Source organism: Pseudophryne corroboree, chromosome 6 (assembly GCF_028390025.1).
Source record: "Pseudophryne corroboree isolate aPseCor3 chromosome 6, aPseCor3.hap2, whole genome shotgun sequence".
Lineage (NCBI taxonomy): Eukaryota > Metazoa > Chordata > Amphibia > Anura > Myobatrachidae > Pseudophryne > Pseudophryne corroboree.
Window position 1 is genome coordinate 340,904,953 of NC_086449.1, and position 22,117 is coordinate 340,927,069.

Sequence of the window (22,117 nt, forward strand, 5' to 3'; positions counted from 1 at the left end):
TGCACTTGGGTCTCAAAAACCCAAAGGCTAAGTATAGTATCAAGGGTACTATAATGGAAACTACTGAGGAGGAAAGAGATTTAGGAGTCACTATTTCAAGTGACTTGAAGGCAGGAAAGCAATGCAACAAAGCAATGAGAAAGGCAAGTCAGATGCTTGGTTGCATAGGGAGAGGAATCAGTAGCAGGAAAAAAGAAGTGATAATGCCACTGTATAGGTCATTGGTACGGCCCCATCTGGAATACTGTGTCCAGTTCTGGAGACCTATCTCCAGAAGGATATAAATACATTAGAGAGTGTACAAAGAAGGGCAACTAAAATGGTGCATGGCCTACATCACAAAACTTACCCGGAAAGGCTAAAAGATCTTAACATGTATAGTTTGGAGGAGAGAAGGGAAAGGGGGGACATGATAGAAACTTTCAAATATATCAAGGGTCTTAACAAAGTTCAGGAGGGAAACATTCCTCAAAGGAAAAGAAGTATTAGAACTCGAGGGCATACATTGAGACTGGAGGGGGGGGAGGTTCAAGGGGAAATTTAAGGAAAAATTACTTCACAGAAAGGGTAGTGGATAAGTGGAATAGCCTCCCATCAGAGGTGGTAGAGGCTAAGACTGTAGGGCAATTTAAACATGCTTGGGACAGGCATATGAATATCCTTACAAAGAATTAAGGTTAAAAAAGGGTTGAGATTGCCTAAAGGATAAAATAAAAAAGGGGCAGACTAGATGGGCCAAGTGGTTCTTATCTGCCGTCAAATTCTATGTTTCTATGTAACTAAACTGGAGAAGAGCGGTTATTAGGTTGAATGAGAGGGGGGGGGGGGCGGTCACTGTGACTGGATCTCAGGGGTGCTAGGTGAGGGGGCAGTGAGATGGGGAAGTGGGATGGTTGGGGAGGGAAGGGGAAAGACTCTGAGCTGGCAGGGTGGGAGACACTGGGACATAGGGGTGTCAGTAATATGGTAGGGGACAATGGGCTGGAAAAGAGAGAGGCAATGGGATGAGTGGGGAGGGGCAATGAGGTGGGGGTGGGCTCGGGTAGAAGGAACATTGGTATGGGGGGAATGGATAACTGACCTGTAGACAGCCTGCTTGCCCACTCCACCATAGCGCATACTGGCCCCACAGTTCATGCCAATGATAAGTTTTACTGTATATCCAGTATAGTATAATTGAAGAATAAGTAGCAGTGTTGTACATACGGTCACCTGTGGAGATGTTGCTGGGCACTGACGCTTAATGACAGCCTGTCCCCAGCTCTCCTTCCCAGGTGACAACAACTCACTTTTTTTAGCTTTCCTCTCTAATTCTCTTCTACACCAGCTTCCCTGAGTTGAGCTCCCCCACCTTGCTCCAGGTGCTGCTGCTGCCGGCCAGGGCTCTGTGCGTGCAGGCGCAACTCAGTCAGATTCCGTCAGCCTCAGTGTGTGTGTGTGTGTGTGTGTGTGAGACACTGCACCGCACTACGCTCATCTGCCTCCAATACATTGATCCACCAGCTCTCTCCTGTCTCCTCTATTTTCGGCACGGCCATTGGTCCAAGCGAGGAGGGGGACATGGATGCTATCGGCGTGGCTGTCTGGCGCGGCTGTCCAGGATGGTGGCGGTAGAATCCAGTCAGAGGAGAGAGCTGATGAAGCAATGTATTGGAGGCAGACGAGCGTAGTGCAGGGCAGTGTCTCATACACACATACAGGCCCTTAGAATCCAATGGAAGAGACAGGTCACGTGGGGGGGGGGGGCTGCGGGAATCACTAAAGGAGTCAGAGGCAGAGGTGTCTCTGGGGTTCAGCACTGCAGCACGGCCGGCGGGAGGCAATGAGAGTGGGCGGCAGACAGCGGCCGTGCAGGTGGTGCTGCCAGATGGTGCGCCCACAGTGCTGTTGCGCTGTGTGCAATGCCCCTCTGGCACACACCTAGTTACGGCTGTGGGTTTAGCTTTGCAAAACAGCTAAACCCATTTGAAGTACTGCTTTGGGCGCCCAGACTCCAGACTTGTTTCACATTTCAGGTCGCACCTCAGGAAACTGCAAGCTGAAATGTGTCGTCGTCCCCCTTCTTCATGGCTATTCACGCCTGAATGGAGCAACAATGAAATTGCTCCATTTGCCGCCAACTAGTGGCAGCCATGAGGAGCAACATTCGCTCATTTCAGCTTGCCAGCACAGGGGGCTGTGAGACGAAATGCAGGCGCGGGCAGCTGTTCGTGCCCAAACGGAGCAACAATTGTATTGCACAGTTGTACACCATCTTGTGGCTGCTGGCGCCTAAAACAATTGAATTCCACCCATAGAGCCTCAAATATAAAAGTTAACACCGGTACTGTATAAGATGTTGCCGTTATTAAGCAGTTGAAGTGCTCTATTTTTCCAATAGAGGAAAATAATTTTGATTTGTGATCTAGTACTTCATATTACAGCTCTTTAAACTATCAGTGTTGGTTGGCTATCATTCAATTGCATATAAAAAAAATGAAAATATGTGTTTGATTAAATTATCACATAATGGCCGGGATGTAATGGGAGCTGATAATACCCCCAAGGAAATTAATGCATCACATCGGACATTACAAATGTGCATCTATTTACCGGAACTCAGGCAATGTAATGGCATGCATAAATTTCCCGTCTTCAGCGTCTCTGATCCGAGGTGTCACGATATTTAGACTAGAAGATGCTTGATATTTACGGACCAACCAAAATGTGTCTTTTAGTATAGGAGGACCACATTGTTGAGAAAATCACCTATTGTCCCCCAAAAGTCCCATGATTAAAGCAGCATACACCCTAAATAATCCCCAGTCCTCCAGGAAGCATAAGCAGTTTATGCTAATTTAAATGCTATGCAGCATTACTTTATTCAGTCTGTAATTGCGACTGTATCTAATTATGTTACAGTGTATGGCTGGAATACACTTTTAAAATGATATGCCGCATGCCTATATTCTGTGTGTAATAGCAACTGTATCTGCATACAAAAGGTTGTACTACAATGTATTCCAGCCATATTCTGTAACATCATTAGATAGTCACAATTACACACTGAATATAGCCATGCCGCCAGGGCAAGGTTTCTTGGCTCCCTAGGCAAAACTTCAGCCTACTCTCCCCCTCTTCCCCTTACACACACAGCTATACCCTCTTTTCAGCCCCTCGGTTGAATCGGTGGTTGTGGTGTCTTAGAAGTTCCATAGACACCATCTGCATTAACTGCAGCAAGGGTACCTCTCAGAGACATCCTTCATTTTGTGACAGCCAGACTTAGGGGAACTCCCCAGGATCCCCGCACCCTATGCAACTATGTAAAGATGCCTAAAGGTGGGATCAGCCCTGGTCTCTATGGATACATCTCTTTGACTATGGTGTCAGGAGTCAGTGCTATCCCTGTGCAGACATCTCTATGACTGTGGTGCAAGAATCAGTGCTGTCCCTGTACATACATCTCTATGACTATGTGGCAGAGACCACTGCTGTCACTGTGCATAACTCTTTATGACTATGATAGCATGGATTATTGTGTTCCTGTGCATTTTATAGCGGAGTCATGCTGCTGTTAGTGACTGGCACACTACTACAGATCTCCTTAAGATAATGGACCACTATGATCCACAGGTGAAACTAAAACTTTGTGGGCCCCATTGCAAAATCTTGAGAGTTCCCCCCTTCCCCCCCATCGTTGTCTTTACAATGCCCCTTAGGAGAGAGAGAGAGAGAGGGGAGTGAGAGACAAAGAGGGTATCAGGGGGAGAGAAGGAGAGAGAGGAGCGAGAGAGAGGGTGTCAGGGAGAAGGGGTTGAGAGGGGATAGAGAGAGATGGCATCAGAGAGACAGAGAGAAAGGGGGAAGTGCGAGCGGGAGTGAGAGAGAAAGTGTCAGGGGGGGAGGGAGAGAGAAATAGGGAAGAGAGTGAGTTTCAGAAAGAGGTAGAGACAGGGAGTCAGTGAGAGAGACAGTGTCAGGGAGAGAGAGAGGAAGAGAGACGGTGTCAGGGAGAGAGAGAGAGTGTCGAGGAAAGAGAGATAGTGTCAGGGAGAGAGAGACAGTGTCAGAGAGTCAGGAAGAAAGTGAGGGTGAGAGGGACAGTGTTAGAAAGAGAGGCACAAGAGAGGGTGTTAGAGAGAGAAAGAGAGAGAGAGAGAGGGGGGGAGAGAGCAGGAGAGACACTACTTTACTACATCACAGGACGGGGGGGAGCATAGACGGACAGACGGGCATAGACGAACAGACAGAGCACCATATGGGGCATGGATGGGCAGATGGGGGCATAGACAGACGGACGGAGAGGCATAGATGGACAGACGAATGGATGGACAGAGCACCATATGGGGGCATAGATGGATAGATGGATGGGGTGCGTAGACGGACAGACAGAGCACCATATGGGTCATAGACGGACGGACGGACGGAGCACTATATAGGGGCATAGATGGAAAAATAGACAGGGTGGGCATAGACGGACAGAGTAACACATGGGAGCATAGATGGATAGATGAACAGACGGACGGGGGGCTGGCATAGATGGATGGTGGGGGGGAGCATAGATGGACACAGTACTATATGGGGGCATAGATGGATAGATGGACGTGGGGGCATAGATAAAGAACCATATGGGGGCATAGATGGATGATAGGCCGGGCATAGACAGACGGGGGAGGGGGGGGGGTTATAGGTAGATGGACAGATGGAAGTGGGGTGGCATAGACAGAACACCAGAGCATAGACGGACAGACAGATGGGACGGATGGTAGGGGAGGGGGGCTCATCGTCAGTGATTCTGTGTGGCACTGTCCAAACACAATCTGTCTGTCAGCTATGCAGCGCTGTTGCTACTGCAGATATTGTATGCTTCTGGGTTCCCTCAAGTGGCGCCAGTCACACATTGAGGTTAGCTCTGCGCCCTGCCTCCCACCCTCCCTTCCAGGAAGTAAACTGCCGGGTCCCAAACCCGGTGCGTGGCAGTACTAATTAAAAAAAAAAAAATCCCCAAAAGGGTGCAGTGGGATCAGGGCCAGATTAAGTCTTTAGGGGCCTGGGGCACTTAAGATAGGGGGGCCTCTCCCTCACGTCACCACCGCTCCCCTGACTGTGCCCACTGTGCCACCTCCCCATTTGCAGGAGATTTTATATATATATATATATATATATATATATATCCACAAAGATTCAGTGTTGCGCACCAGGATCTAATAGTATCCAGAGTTAATGTCCAATTAAGTGCAGCTTCAAAATCCTCTCCGTGCCAAGGAGTGTTTGTACAAACTGTTAAGAAAGTGGAGAGCGCACTCATGAGTGTATAAAAAGTAACAACTTTACTTATAACATATGCTCACATACATTGAGGTTAAAATTCATCGGCAATAATATTGCATTAGACTTAGCCACTCCGATATTCAAGTCCGCGGCTCGTCTCTGCACCGGCTCTGTTTCCGGAGGATGACGTCACAACGTCCACGTCAAGATTAGCCACGCCCAACGCGTTTCGTACTGAAGGTACTTCGTCAGGGGGTGTTAAGATAGGGGGGCCTCTCCCTCACGTCACCACCGCACCCCTGACTGTGCCCACTGTGCCACCTCCCCATTTGCAGGAGATTTTATATATATATATATATATATATATATATAAAACCTGTTCCATGTGTCTGGCACTCGCAAATGGTGACAGGGTTGGTAGACCCAATAGATGCAAATAGATGACAGGTTGCACTCAGCAGACTTGTTAATAGTTTACAAAAACGATTTTGGGCTTGTGTCCATCATTGGGCACAATATAATGCCTGACAATGGGCGCTAACCCGAATATAGGAATATAGGACGTTTTTTAAACTATTAACAAGTCAATAGACTGCAACCTGTCACCTCTCTGTATGTATGTATGTATGTATGTATATATGTGTGTGTGTGTGTGCGTGTGTGTGTGCGTGTGTGTGTGTGTGTGTGTGTCTCTTTCCCCCTCCCAGCAACTCATCACATCCACCCCTTATATATTTAATGACACCCCGCATCCATTATATATAATCCCCACCTCTTCAATATTCAATGATCACACCTCATCCCCATCTTGTAAATATTAGTTAACTGCGCTCAATTCCACTTTAGAAAATATATTTAACGGCCGGCCCGCCCGCCGCCCGCCCCCCCCCCCCCCCAACCACCAAGCACACACACAACTTTATACACTGACCTCTGCTCAGGCATCGTCCAGCAAACCTCCTGCTCCCCCTGACAGATGCACAGCGCCGGCGTCTTCTAGTAGTCACAGGCGCTGCAGGAGAAGTAGGGAGCACGCAGGCCGCGTCCCGCTGCGGGTACAGATATACTGTAGGTGCAGCAGGGCAAGCAGACGATCCAACTGTTCGCTAAGCTCCGCCGTCAGCAGCAGCTTCTGCTGCTGCGCTGTTGCTGGGAGGCTGCTGCTGATGTTGAAGCATGAAGAGAAGTTGAACCGTCACTGTACAGCAGCTCCGGCCGGGGGACCCCATTAGAGACTGGGGCCCGGGGTACTTCCACCCCCCCCATCTTAATATGGCTCTGAGTGGGATTGCTTGCTGTCTGGGCACCATAGCAGTTGTATCCCCTGCACCCTCTCTAGTTTTGCCACTCTCTAGTTAAATTAGAAGCATGGGCAGCCAAATGGAGAATGCGCTTCAACACAGACAAGTGTAAGGTAATGCACTGTGGTAACAAGAACAAAAATTACACCTACCTACTAAATGGGGTAAAATTAGGGGATTCTGTACTGGAAAAGGACTTAGGTGTCCTCATAGATAGCAAACTAAGCAGTAGTACCCAAAGTAGGACTGCAGCAAAGAAGGCTAATAAGATATTAGCATGCATAAAACGGGGTATTGATGCTAGGGATGAGAGTATTATACTCCCGTTATATAAATCACTAGTGAGGCCACACCTTGAATACTGTGTACAATTCTGGGCACCGTACTACAAAAAGGATATCCTGGAGCTAGAAAAGGTACAGAGGAGGGTGACCAAACTAATTAAGAGCATGGAGACGCTGGAATACAAGGAAAGGCTTGAAAGACTAGGCATGTTTACATTGGAAAAGCGGAGACTAAGAGGGAATATGATCAACATCTACAAATATATAAGGGGACAATACACAGAGCTTGTGCGGGACCTGTTTTTGGTTAGATCAACACAGAGGACTCGTGGACACTCGCTCAGGTTAGAGGAGAGGAGATTCCGCCCAATACGGCGTAAAGGCTTTTTCACGGTAAGGACAATACGTGTTTGGAATTCCCTGCCCGAGGGAGTTGTAATGGTGGAATCTGTCAACACCTTTAAGAATGGGTTAGATAAATTCCTAATGGATAAGGATATCCAGGGCTATGGTGCATAGTCATGCATTATAGTTACTATAAATAGGGATAAAATGCAACGGCTGACAGCAGCATCAGTCAGAAATTTTAGTCAAATCATCATGCATAGGAGACCACAAATAGGTTGAACTCGATGGACAATTGTCTTTTTTCAACCTCAGATACTATGTTACTGCATATCCATGCCGCACAGTGCTGCAGACTTTTATCACCTTTAGGGAGGGGGTGCCACCACCTGGTTCTTCCTGATACTAGAGCCCTAAGTCAACTGTGATTACTCAGGTATTATACGCTGATGAGCCATACCTGAGTCTTCTCTGAAATCCATTCCCCTATGGAGGTGTTCACTGGATGGTGTTCTCCTGGTCAGAGGCGTCACCTGGACCTGGTAACATCTGGAGCACACCCTATTATCCCCCTTGTGCCGCCTGCGGGTGGAAAGGGGGCATGGCCTAAGTTAAAGGGGCGTGGTCTCGTTTACACTACTCATTACATCCCTCCCTCCAGCAGCCTGCAGCAGCCCAGCGTCCCCGGAGATTGGGCATCTCCTGTCACCACTTCCCCTGCTCCTCTTCTGCTGGTACTGGGTTGCACGCAGGGCTCTACTGTCAGACGCATGGCTCTCTGCTGCCACTGCGCTGCTGTACTGCTTCCACAACCTCACACTGCCCCCTTGTGCCCAACACCCCACAGGACAGCCAGCAGCACAACTGATGGGTGTCAGCACTGCCGGTGGTGAGGGTGACAAACAGCGGCGGCTGCGGCCGCTGCAAGAGCAGCTTAGGAAAACATAATAAAACAGATTCAGTGGGAGCGTGCCGCCCTCAAGTGGCCGGCGCCCATAGGCAGCTGCCTAAAGCTGCCTAATGGTGGCGCCGGCCCTGCATGCCGCATATCATTTAAATCAGCATAAGCTGCTTGTGTGACTTAGTACATTCATTTGCGTCTATGATGTATTTCTGTGTTTTTCATTAGTTTTTTTTAAAAAGCAAGTACAGTACGTAGAGTATTTGGAAATTATACACAGAATATAGGCATGTCACATATCATTGGATTCAGCTGGAACTGCTTGTGCGACTTAGTACATTTATATGACTCTTAGGCTAGGATCACACATAGCGGACAAGCGGGTCCACAAACAACGGGCATTTTGATGTTATCAGCTCCTATTACCTCCCGACCAATATCTCAATATCAGATTTATAAATAATGGAAATAAGGCAATTAAACAGACATAAATAATTATCTCTCCATTATATGGTTAAATTGAAATACACATCAGTAAAGTTGATTCCATTACCAAAACAAAGTTTGATTATTCCGATTTTGAGATATTATCAGTTATATAAAGTTTTACCATGCTCATTACCCACTTGGTGATTCCATTACCACAGCATGATGATTCCGTTACTTTATTAAACAATGTGCCCAGGTTAGACAAATTGTCACACTTTTACCAAATTGCAATGAAATTGAAAATCTAGAGTTAATTCTGGAAGCTGAATTTAACAATTTGATGTGCACACAGTAGCGGATCTTGCCACGGGCAAGCAGGACTTTTGCCCGGGGCGCTGGCGCCATCCGGAATGCGCTGCACCGTGGCAAGATCCGCCACTGCTGCACTGTGTCCCCCGTCCGCTTCCGCTGCCGTCCCCGTGCGCCTCCTGTGAAGGGAACTAGACGCTATGCGTCTAGTTTCACTTCGTGGAGAGTAACTTTGCTGAGCGGTGCGCGATGACGTCATCGCGCACCGCACAGCAAAGGTCCTCTCCACGAAGGGAACTAGACGCATAGCGTCTAGTTTCCCTTCGTGGAGAGGACCTTTTGCTGTGCGGTGCGCGATGACGTCATCGCGCACCGCTCAGCATTCAAGCGACGCTAGCAATGTACAGGAGGCGTAACTGACCACGCCCCCTGTATTAGGACACACCCCTTTTCCTGCCCGGGGCGCAGAGCGCCCTTGAACCGGCCCTGTGTGCACACACATAGTAACATGTCTTTTGAATGGTGATTCCGTTACAGACTTTGAAAGTAGGCCGATGTATCAAGGACAACTTACATAAGATAGCACTTAAGCTATTTTCATAGAATTTATATGGGATTTATTGTGGGCTGTTGGGTTATGATGATTTGTTCACATTAGTGGTGGCAGTTGTAGAATGAATAAAGTTTATCACTGTAAAAAATAAGATTTTACTTACCGATAAATCTATTTCTCGGAGTCCGTAGTGGATGCTGGGGTTCCTGAAAGGACCATGAGGAATAGCGGCTCCGCAGGAGACAGGGCACAAAAAGTAAAGCTTTTCCAGATCAGGTGGTGTGCACTGGCTCCTCCCCCTATGACCCTCCTCCAGACTCCAGTTAGGTACTGTGCCCGGACGAGCGTACACAATAAGGGAGGATTTTGAATCCCGGGTAAGACTCATACCAGCCACACCAATCACACCGTACAACCTGTGATCTAAACCCAGTTAACAGTATGATAACAGCGGAGCCTCTGAAAGATGGCTTCCTTCAACAATAACCCGAATTAGTTAACAATAACTATGTACAATTTATGCAGATAATCCGCACTTGGGATGGGCGCCCAGCATCCACTACGGACTCCGAGAAATAGATTTATCGGTAAGTAAAATCTTATTTTCTCTATCGTCCTAGTGGATGCTGGGGTTCCTGAAAGGACCATGGGGATTATACCAAAGCTCCCAAACGGGCGGGAGAGTGCGGATGACTCTGCAGCACCGAATGAGAGAACTCCAGGTCCTCCTTAGCCAGAGTATCAAATTTGTAAAATTTTACAAACGTGTTCTCCCCTGACCACGTAGCTGCTCGGCAAAGTTGTAATGCCGAGACCCCTCGGGCAGCCGCCCAAGATGAGCCCACCTTCCTTGTGGAGTGGGCCTTTACAGATTTAGGCTGTGGCAGGCCTGCCACAGAATGTGCAAGTTGGATTGTGCTACAGATCCAACGAGCAATCGTCTGCTTAGACGCAGGAGCACCCATCTTGTTGGGTGCATACAATATAAACAACGAGTCAGATTTTCTGACTCCAGCTGTCCTTGCAATATATATTTTTAATGCTCTGACAACGTCCAGTAACTTGGAGTCCTCCAAGTCACTTGTAGCCGCAGGCACTACAATAGGCTGGTTCAAATGAAATGCTGACACCACCTTAGGGAGAAAATGCGGACGAGTCCGCAGTTCTGCCCTGTCCGAATGGAAAATCAGATATGGGCTTTTGTAAGATAAAGCTGCCAATTCTGATACTCTCCTGGCAGAAGCCAGGGCTAGAAGCATGGTCACTTTCCAAGTGAGATATTTCAAATCCACCTTTTTTAGTGGTTCAAACCAATGAGATTTTAGAAAGTCCAAAACCACATTGAGATCCCACGGTGCCACTGGAGGCACCACAGGAGGCTGTATATGCAGCACTCCCTTAACAAAGGTCTGGACTTCAGGGACTGAAGCCAATTCTTTTTGAAAGAAAATCGACAGGGCCGAAATTTGAACCTTAATAGATCCCAATTTGAGACCCATAGACAATCCTGATTGCAGGAAATGTAGGAATCGACCCAGTTGAAATTCCTCCATCGGAGCACTCCGATCTTCGCACCACGCAACATATTTTCGCCAAATTCGGTGATAATGTTGCACGGTTACTTCCTTCCTTGCTTTAATCAAAGTAGGAATGACTTCTTCCGGCATGCCTTTTTCCTTTAGGATCCGGCGTTCAACCGCCATGCCGTCAAACGCAGCCGCGGTAAGTCTTGAAACAGACAGGGACCCTGCTGAAGCAAGTCCCTCCTTAGAGGTAGAGGCCACGGATCTTCCGTGATCATCTCTTGAAGTTCCGGGTACCAAGTCCTTCTTGGCCAATCCGGAACCACTAGTATCGTTCTTACGCCTCTTTGCCGTATAATTCTCAATACTTTTGGTATGAGAGGCAGAGGAGGAAACACATACACCGACTGGTACACCCAAGGCGTTACCAGCGCGTCCACAGCTATTGCCTGCGGATCTCTTGACCTGGCGCAATACCTGTCCAGTTTTTTGTTGAGGCGAGACGCCATCATGTCCACCATTGGTCTTTCCCAACGGGTTACCAGCATGTGGAAGACTTCTGGATGAAGTCCCCACTCTCCCGGGTGAAGATCGTGTCTGCTGAGGAAGTCTGCTTCCCAGTTGTCCACTCCCGGGATGAACACTGCTGACAGTGCTATCACATGATTCTCTGCCCAGCGAAGAATCCTTGCAGCTTCTGCCATTGCACTCCTGCTTCTTGTGCCGCCCTGTCTGTTCACATGGGCGACTGCCGTGATGTTGTCCGACTGGATCAACACCGGTTTTCCCTGAAGCAGAGGTTCTGCCTGGCTTAGAGCATTGTATATTGCTCTTAGTTCCAGAATGTTTATGTGAAGAGACGTTTCCAGACTCGTCCATACTCCCTGGAAGTTTCTTCCTTGTGTGACTGCTCCCCAGCCTCTCAGGCTGGCGTCCGTGGTCACCAGGATCCAATCCTGTATGCCGAATCTGCGGCCCTCCAATAGATGAGGACTCTGCAACCACCACAGAAGAGACACCCTTGTCCTTGGAGACAGGGTTATCCGTAGGTGCATCTGAAGATGCGACCCTGACCATTTGTCCAACAGATCCCTTTGGAAAATTCTTGCGTGGAATCTGCCGAATGGAATTGCTTCGTAAGAAGCCACCATTTTTCCCAGGACTCTTGTGCATTGATGTACAGACACCTTTCCTGGTTTTAGGAGGTTCCTGACAAGCTCGGATAACTCCTTGGCTTTTTCCTCCGGGAGAAAAACCTTTTTCTGAACCGTGTCCAGAATCATCCCTAGGAACAGCAGCCGAGTTGTCGGCATTACCTGGGATTTTGGAATATTCAGAATCCACCCGTGCTGTTTTAGCACTTCTTGAGACAGTGCTAATCCCATCTCTAGCTGTTCTCTGGACCTTGCCCTTATTAGGAGATCGTCCAAGTATGGGATAATTAATATGCCTTTTCTTCGAAGAAGAATCATCATCTCGGCCATTACCTTTGTAAAGATCCGAGGTGCCGTGGACAATCCGAACGGCAGCGTCTGAAACTGATAGTGACAGTTTTGTACAACGAACCTGAGGTACCCCTGGTGTGAGGGGTAAATTGGAACGTGGAGATACGCATCCTTGATGTCCAAGGATACCATAAAGTCCCCCTCTTCCAGGTTCGCTATCACTGCTCTGAGTGACTCCATCTTGAACTTGAACTTCTTTATGTACAGGTTCAAGGACTTCAGATTTAGAATAGGCCTTACCGAGCCATCCGGCTTCGGTACCACAAAAAGAGTGGAATAATACCCCTTCCCTTGTTGTAGAAGAGGTACCTTGACTATCACCTGCTGAGAGTACAGCTTGTGAATGGCTTCCAAAACCGTCTCCCTTTCGGAGGGGGACGTTGGTAAAGCAGACTTCAGGAAACGGCGAGGTGGATCTGTCTCTAATTCCAACCTGTACCCTTGAGATATTATCTGCAGGATCCAGGGATCTACCTGCGAGTGAGCCCACTGCGCGCTGTAATTTTTGAGACGACCGCCCACCGTCCCCGAGTCCGCTTGAGAAGCCCCAGCGTCATGCTGAGGCTTTTGTAGAAGCCGGGGAGGGCTTCTGTTCCTGGGAAGGAGCTGCGTGTTGCTGTCTCTTCCCTCGACCTCTGCCTCGTGGCAGATATGAATAGCCCTTTGCTCTCTTATTTTTAAAGGAACGAAAGGGCTGCGGTTGAAAAGTCGGTGCCTTTTTATGTTGGGGAGTGACTTGAGGTAGAAAGGTGGATTTCCCGGCTGTAGCCGTGGCCACCAAATCTGATAGACCGACTCCAAATAACTCCTCCCCTTTATACGGCAAAACTTCCATATGCCGTTTTGAATCCGCATCGCCTGTCCACTGTCGCGTCCATAAAGCTCTTCTGGCCGAAATGGACATAGCACTTACCCGTGATGCCAGTGTGCAGATATCCCTCTGTGCATCACGCATATAAAGAAATGCATCCTTTATTTGTTCTAACGACAGTAAAATATTGTCCCTGTCCAGGGTATCAATATTTTCAATCAGGGACTCTGACCAAACTACCCCAGCACTGCACATCCAGGCAGTCGCTACAGCTGGTCGTAGTATAACACCTGCATGTGTGTATATACTTTTTTGGATATTTTCCATCCTCCTATCTGATGGATCTTTAAGTGCGGCCGTCTCAGGAGAGGGTAACGCCACTTGTTTAGATAAGCGTGTTAGCGCCTTGTCCACCCTAGGAGGTGTTTCCCAGCGCTCCCTAACCTCTGGCGGGAAAGGGTATAATGCCAATAATTTCTTTGAAATTATCAGCTTTTTATCAGGGGCAACCCACGCTTCATTACACACGTCATTTAATTCTTCTGATTCAGGAAAAACTATAGGTAGTTTTTTCACACCCCACATAATACCCTGTTTAGTGGTACCTGTAGTATCAGCTAAATGTAACGCCTCCTTCATTGCCAAAATCATATAACGTGTGGCCCTACTGGAAAATACGGTTGATTCGTCACCGTCACCACTGGAGTCAGTGCCTGTGTCTGGGTCTGTGTCGACCGACTGAGGCAAAGGGCGTTTCACAGCCCCTGACGGTGTTTGAGTCGCCTGGACAGGCACTAATTGATTGTCCGGCCGCCTCATGTCGTCAAACGACTGCTTTAGCGTGTTGACACTATCCCGTAGTTCCATAAATAAAGGCATCCATTCTGGTGTCGACTCCCTAGGGGGTGACATCCTCATATTTGGCAATTGCTCCGCCTCCACACCAATATCGTCCTCATACATGTCGACACACACGTACCGACACACAGCAGACACACAGGGAATGCTCCTAACGAAGACAGGACCCACTAGCCCTTTGGGGAGACAGAGGGAGAGTTTGCCAGCACACACCAAAAGCGCTATATATATATCAGGGATAGCCTTATAATAAGTGCTCCCTTATAGCTGCTTTGTTATATCAAAATATCGCCATAAATTTGCCCCCCCCCCCTCTCTGTTTTACCCTGTTTCTGTAGTGCAGTGCAGGGGAGAGACTTGGGAGCCGTCCTGACCAGCGGAGCTGTGAGAGGAAATGGCGCCGTGTGCTGAGGAGATAGGCCCCGCCCCTTTTCCGGCGGGCTCGTCTCCCGCTATTTAGTGAATCCAGGCAGGGGTTAAATATCTCCATATAGCCTCTGGGGGCTATATGTGAGGTATTTTTAGCCTTTATATAGGTTACATTTGCCTCCCAGGGCGCCCCCCCCCAGCGCCCTGCACCCTCAGTGACTGCGTGTGAAGTGTGCTGAGAGGAAAATGGCGCACAGCTGCAGTGCTGTGCGCTACCTTTAGAAGACTGCAGGAGTCTTCAGCCGCCGATTCTGGACCTCTTCTGACTTCAGCATCTGCAAGGGGGCCGGCGGCGCGGCTCCGGTGACCATCCAGGCTGTACCTGTGATCGTCCCTCTGGAGCTGATGTCCAGTAGCCAAGAAGCCAATCCATCCTGCACGCAGGTGAGTTGACTCCTTCTCCCCTCAGTCCCTCGCTGCAGTGATCCTGTTGCCAGCAGGAATCACTGTAAAATAAAAAACCTAGCTAAACTTTTTCTAAGCAGCTCTTTAGGAGAGCCACCTAGATTGCACCCTTCTCGGACGGGCACAAAAATCTAACTGGAGTCTGGAGGAGGGTCATAGGGGGAGGAGCCAGTGCACACCACCTGATCTGGAAAAGCTTTACTTTTTGTGCCCTGTCTCCTGCGGAGCCGCTATTCCCCATGGTCCTTTCAGGAACCCCAGCATCCACTAGGACGATAGAGAAAGGTGATTCCGTTACCTGTGGAATTTCCCTATATAGCTGGGGGAATGCATACAGTGGCATGCCGGTGATGGAGAATTCACTGAAGTGTAACAGGCCTCCCCTCCCATCCAGCCCAGGCTCCAGTTACAGTGTATGCTATTTACCACTGATCTAGTTATCTCTGCCACCCTTGATCTGCTTGCTGACACCTGAGCTCAAATTATGACCCCTCCTCTCATATAGTGCCCTCCCTCTTACTTTCTATTCTGATACACTGTGTGTGGGTGGTCTTCAGTTTGCAGGCTGTCGGGGCACCGGCGCACAGTATACCGGTGCCGGAATCCCAACAGCCGGCATACCGACACCGTTTCTTCCTCTTGGGGGTCCACGACGTGGCGAGGGGCCCGTTTGCGCTCGCCACGCTGTCGATATGCCGGTGGTCGGTATTCCAGCGCTGGTATGCTGTGCGCCGGGACACCGATAGCCGGCATACCGTACTACACCCACTGTGTGCAGCTGCTGCTACCTCCTCTCTAACCATGCTGCAGGCACTGACTGTACAGTGCAGTGTAGCCCTGCCGCTTGCTTGGACTCTACCCTCCCTGTCAGTTTCAGTTTCTACAATCACAGTGAGTGCTGTAAGTAAAGGCTGGGGTGTGGTCCAAAGATCTTGCACCCTGTGCCTCTCCCATTCCCCCTTAATGGGGCTCTGATTCAGAGCCTTAACTGATGTTAAGATAATATGCAGTTGCAGAGACATACAGTAATAGGTACCACATTTACCTGTGCATAGTCTGCAATAAGTCTGATATGCAGTCTGACAATTTAATTTACTGACGCGTGTGCTATATTTTTCTTAAGCAGTGAAACAATTCCTCAAGCTAGGTTCCTTGTTCTGTACTGATCCTCTCCTATCCAGTCTATCTGTTCTCTTTAGTATGTAAGTTCTTAGGGGCAGATCCTTCTTTAGTTTTGACCTACCTCTGGCACCGTCCAGTGCTCTGCTCATTTGTTTTCTATTTCCCTACAGTGACTCTGAGACTCTGACACAGTTTACTCATGTATACATTGGGACAGGGCTAGTGCTGAACTTATACATCCCGCGTCTCCACATGGCATGCCCCTCCTATCATCCAATCCTACCCTTGTCCATGTTACTAGTCCTACCCAGTCTGTGACGTTGTAATAATGTCTTGTACTCATGCTATGCACTTACACCATGCCCTGTTGCTCTGTTATTTTACAGTTGTTTATCCCCATGTACGGCTCTGCAAACATTTTGGAGTGCCATTTTAATGAAAGATAATAGTAATAATAATCCCTATTAATAATATTCTGAAGGATGCATTAAAAGTGCACAGGAGAGGAGTTTGCAGTGAGATACTGTAGATGACATTATCAAATATAATCCCTATCATTTGGGAGCTTTCACATACAAATTTCAAAGTGCATCTTAAATCTATGGAACATTGCCCTTCTCTGAACTCAGATTCAGTTAATTAAGTTATAAGTTGAAGAAGGCCACAAATATTAAGGAGTAACTGTGATTTCCATGTTTTAAAAAAGCAACAATACACAGGTTTATATTACGTGATACTAACTGGAAAAAAAAGTAGTTTGTAAATGATTTGAAAATTATATATAAACTAAAATATTTTTTTGCTTTGTTTTAGGTAAAAAGAACTCTCTGCTCCTACACAAGGTACAGCACGACCTCCGTACTGGGGTGCTAAACTTCCAGGAAAATGAGATAATACAGCAGATTGTTCAACATGATCGTGAGATGGCCCAGGGACCCCGATGCACACATCCTGAGGAAGATTCTGTACCGACTCCTCCAACTCCTGTAATATGGACACCACTGATCCAGGCACCTTTACAGGCGGCAGCTGCCACAACATCAGTTGCTATCCCCTTAACTCACCATCGACTGCCAGCCAACATTTTCCGTCCTCCACATTCAGCATTAGGTATAACAGCACGTGGGTTCCAACAGCTGCAGAGACAGCCTTTTGCCTCAAACTTAGTAGGAGCAGAGGCGCCGTTATTGCAGCAGTCGTCTTTTCATGTACACCAGCTGGCACGGTTTTCTGCAGCAGCCTGTGTGAGTCCCAGGCTACCATCTACTGTGCCCTGTTTTGACAAGGTTGCTACTCAACAACTGCCCCCAACCCGCTCTACTCCAGCTGCTTTTGTGACATCACAATGGTGTCCAAAAGCAACACTATCATCTAGTCAACCTAGACTATCACAATCTGACCAGCAACTCCCACCTCCCTCTTCCGGACAATATCAAGGCCTAAACACCCATTCACCGGGGCAGCCTTCATCTGGAGTTTCAGAGCCACTATGGGTGTTACCACCTCCATTACAGAGATCAGACTCTCCTGGAAGTTCACCCTTGGCGCTGAGTCCAGGCCCAGTTCGAACCACTCAGGTGTGTGGTTCTTCGCGATCTCTCCTCCTTCCTCATACATCTCGTATTTCCTCCAACCCCAGCAGCTGCACTGCTCTACCCCTTAGCCGACTTAGGCAAGATGGTCGGCCCATTTCAGTGTCTCAGCCTTCCTTGCCTCAGCCTGCACCAAGCTCACCCCACTTTCCTCAGCAGTTTACCCCAGACTTTACCTTACTTCCCAGAGGAGGAAGCCCAGATTTGACAGGCCAAACCACTCCGTCACAGAAAGAGTTTGTATTTGGAACAACTGGTGCTGGTGGAGAGGACCTGCCATACTACTCAAAACTCCCTTGTAACTTATGACCTTGTTCATTGCTAAAGATCTGCATAAGGACATGCATCCATTGAGACATTTTTCAGAATACTTGCGGAGGTTACATAGTTTAAAAAATTAAAAAGGTAAAGGATGTATCTATTCTGCCATTAGTTTATATGACAAAGGCCAATAAGCTAGGTGGAGTTTGGACGCCACCGTTTAACATGTATGGTGAAATAAATGCACATGGATAGACAGGGCCGTCTTAACAGCAGTGTAGGCCCCTGGGCAAAGCAGTGCACTGAGGACCCTACAGATCCTCCAGCGGTATGGGTAAGGGGTGCTATCAGTGGCAGCTTTGATATCCCGTTGGCAGTAGGGGGTGTTCTATCCTCCACTCAGCATGTAGGACCTGGAGCAGTAATTTCTGCTAATTATTCCTTTACTACACAGATGGTGGGAGATGGAGTTGGAGGGAGAACACTAAACTGTAGAAGAGGCATTGGGATGAATGAAGGGGCCCCGGTACATGACTTCCAGGGTGGTAATACGCAGGGGAGTAGTGGATAGTGGAGTGGGCTTTATATTCATAATTTTCTGGTGGGAGGGCAGCTTGTTTGACTGCAGATATCTCCAGTTCCTGGAAATAGATTTCTTAGCTTTAAATGGGATAAAAAAAAAAATTAGAGTCCCAACTTTCAGGAGGTACTGGGGGCTTGGGGATCAGAGTTCAGGAGCCAGAGCAATCAACCAACGAAAATCTAAAACTGCATACCAGGCGTGTAGAGCTGGAGCGGGGGAAGGGCAAGTCAGACAGAACCCTAGATACTGTATTTGTACTCGGAAGAGCAATTAACAGGCTTTGATGATGACCAATACTTCGAAGTTGGATTTCTCCGGTTCCCCAGGGCCGATTAAAAAAAAAAAGGTACCCTGTAAAAAGGGGACCCTCAGCTATCAGCCAATGGCCCTTACACTGCTGTGGCCCTTGGGCAACTGCCCATTGAGCCCATACGAAAAGACGGCCCTGTAAGATAGATAACCGATAGGAAGTCAATATAACTTTAGAAATTAGTCTACTCAGGTCTTTGCAGCGCTGATAGGATACAGTAGTTTAACATGAGCCTACCATAAATAAGAATTTACTTACCGATAATTCTATTTCTCATGGGCCCTCATTCCGAGTTGATCGGTCGCAAGGCGAATTTAGCAGAGTTACACACGCTAAGCCGCCGCCTACTGGGAGTGAATCTTAGCTTCTTAAAATTGCGACCGATGTATTCGCAATATTGCGATTACTAACTACTTAGCAGTTTCAGAGTAGCTCCAGACTTACTCTGCCTGTGCGATCAGTTCAGTGCTTGTCGTTCCTGGTTGACGTCACAAACACACCCAGCGTTCGCCCAGGCACTCCCACCGTTTCTCCGGCCACTCCTGCGTTTTTTCCGGAAACGGTAGCGTTTTCAGCCACACGCCCCTGAAACGCCGTGTTTCCGCCCAGTAACACCCATTTCCTGTCAATCACATTACGATCGCCGGAGCGAAGAAAAAGCCGTGAGTAAAAATACTTTCTTCATAGTAAAGTTACTTGGCGCAGTCGCAGTGCGAACTTTGCGCATGCGTACTAAGCGGATTTTCACTGCGATGCGATGAAAAAGAACGAGCGAACAACTCGGAATGAGGGCCATAGTCCGTAGTGGATGCTGGGAACTCCGTAAGGACCATGGGGAATAGCGGCTCCGCAGGAGACAGGGCACAAAAAAGTAAAAGCTTTAGACTAGCTGGTGTGCACTGGCTCCTCCCCCTATGACCCTCCTCCAAGCCTCAGTTAAGATACTGTGCCCGGACGAGCGTACATAATAAGGAAGGATCTTGAATCCCGGGTAAGACTCATACCAGCCACACCAATCACACCGTACAACTCGTGATCTGAACCCAGTTAACAGTATGATAACCGTAGGAGCCTCTGAAAAGATGGCTTCCAACAATAAACAACCCGATTTGTTTGTAACAATAACTATATACAAGTATTGCAGACAATCCGCACTTGGGATGGGCGCCCAGCATCCACTACGGACTATGAGAAATAGAATTATCGGTAAGTAAATTCTTATTTTCTCTGACGTCCTAGTGGATGCTGGGAACTCCGTAAGGACCATGGGGATTATACCAAAGCTCCCAAACGGGCGGGAGAGTGCGGATGACTCTGCAGCACCGAATGAGAGAACTCCAGGTCCTCCTCAGCCAGGGTATCAAATTTGTAGAATTTAGCAAACGTGTTTGCCCCTGACCAAGTAGCTGCTCGGCAAAGTTGTAAAGCCGAGACCCCTCGGGCAGCCGCCCAAGATGAGCCCACCTTCCTTGTGGAATGGGCTTTAACAGATTTTGGCTGTGGCAGGCCTGCCACAGAATGTGCAAGTTGAATTGTACTACAAATCCAACGAGCAATCGTCTGCTTAGAAGCAGAAGCACCCAGCTTGTTGGGTGCATACAGGATAAACAGCGAGTCAGATTTTCTGACTCCAGCCGTCCTGGAAACATATATTTTCAGGGCCCTGACTACGTCCAGCAACTTGGAGTCCTCCAAGTCCCTAGTAGCCACAGGTACCACAATAGGTTGATTCATGTGAAACGCTGAAACCACCTTAGGGAGAAATTGAGGACGAGTCCTCAATTCCGCCCTATCCGAATGAAATATCAGGTAAGGGCTTTTATAGGATAAAGCCGCCAATTCTGATACGCGCCTGGCTGAAGCCAGGGCCAACAGCATTACCACTTTCCATGTGAGATATTTCAAATCCACTGTGGCAAGTGGTTCAAACCAATGTGATTTTAGGAACCCTAAAACTACATTGAGATCCCAAGGTGCCACTGGAGGCACAAAAGGAGGCTGTATATGCAGTACCCCTTTGACAAACGTCTGAACTTCAGGCACTGAAGCCAGTTCTTTCTGGAAGAAGATCGACAGGGCCGAAATTTGAACCTTAATGGATCCTAATTTTAGGCCCATAGACAATCCTGCTTGCAGGAAATGTAGGAAACGACCCAGTTGAAATTCCTCCGTAGGGGCCTTCTTGGCCTCACACCACGCAACATATTTTCGCCAAATGCGATGATAATGTTTTGCAGTTACATCCTTCCTGGCCTTGATCAGGGTAGGGATGACTTCATCTGGAATGCCTTTTTCCTTCAGGATCCGGCGTTCAACCGCCATGCCGTCAAACGCAGCCGCGGTAAGTCTTGGAACAGACAAGGTCCCTGCTGGAGCAGGTCCTTCCTTAGAGGTAGAGGCCACGGGTCCTCCGTGAGCATCTCTTGCAGCTCCGGGTACCAAGTTCTTCTTGGCCAATCCGGAGCCACGAGTATCGTTCTTACTCCTCTCCTTCTTATGATTCTCAGTACTTTTGGTATGAGAGGAAGAGGAGGGAACACATATACCGACTGGAACACCCACGGAGTTACCAGAGCGTCCACCGCTATTGCCTGAGGGTCCCTTGACCTGGCGCAATATCTGTCCAGTTTCTTGTTGAGACGGGACGCCATCATGTCCACCTTTGGTTTTTCCCAACGGTTTACAATCACTTGGAAGACTTCTGGATGAAGTCCCCACTCCCCCGGGTGGAGGTCGTGTCTGCTGAGGAAGTCTGCTTCCCAGTTGTCCACTCCCGGAATGAACACTGCTGACAGTGCTATCACATGATTTTCCGCCCAGCGGAGAATCCTTGCAGCTTCTGCCATTGCCCTCCTGCTTCTTGTGCCGCCCTGTCTGTTTACGTGGGCGACCGCCGTGATGTTGTCCGACTGGATCAATACCGGTTGACCCTGAAGCAGAGGCCTTGCTTGACTTAGGGCATTGTAAATGGCCCTTAGCTCTAGGATATTTATGTGAAGAGACGTTTCCATGCTTGACCACAAGCCCTGGAAATTTCTTCCCTGTGTGACTGCTCCCCAGCCTCTCAGGCTGGCATCCGTGGTTACCAGCATCCAATCCTGAATGCCGAATCTGCGGCCCTCTAGAAGATGAGCCTTCTGTAACCACCACAGGAGAGATACCCTTGTCCTTGGAGATAGGGTTATCCGCTGATGCATCTGAAGATGCGATCCGGACCATTTGCCCAGCAGATCCCACTGAAAAGTTCTTGCATGGAATCTTCCGAATGGAATCGCTTCGTAAGAAGCCACCATTTTTCCCAGGACTCTCGTGCACTGATGCACTGACACTTGTCCTGGTTTTA

General features: G+C 48.4%; 1 protein-coding gene and 1 long non-coding RNA gene across 2 annotated transcripts in view; one reads left to right on the plus strand and one right to left on the minus strand.

Moving 5' to 3' along the window:
- LOC134932237 (uncharacterized) overlaps positions 1 to 17,313 on the minus strand; it is a 34,214-nt gene extending 16,901 nt beyond the window's left edge. The window contains exon 1 of the long non-coding RNA XR_010179285.1: positions 17,093 to 17,313. This is a non-coding gene — a long non-coding RNA (uncharacterized LOC134932237). The remainder of the gene's footprint in view (positions 1 to 17,092) is intronic.
- Positions 1 to 19,347, plus strand: part of HCN4 (hyperpolarization activated cyclic nucleotide gated potassium channel 4) — a 303,347-nt gene extending 284,000 nt beyond the window's left edge. Inside the window, exon 8 of the mRNA XM_063926470.1 lies at positions 16,842 to 19,347. Within this exon, the coding sequence (XP_063782540.1) occupies positions 16,842 to 17,929 (1,088 nt within the window). The 3' untranslated portion in view covers positions 17,930 to 19,347. The remainder of the gene's footprint in view (positions 1 to 16,841) is intronic.
- The last annotated feature ends 2,770 nt before the right edge of the window (positions 19,348 to 22,117 follow it).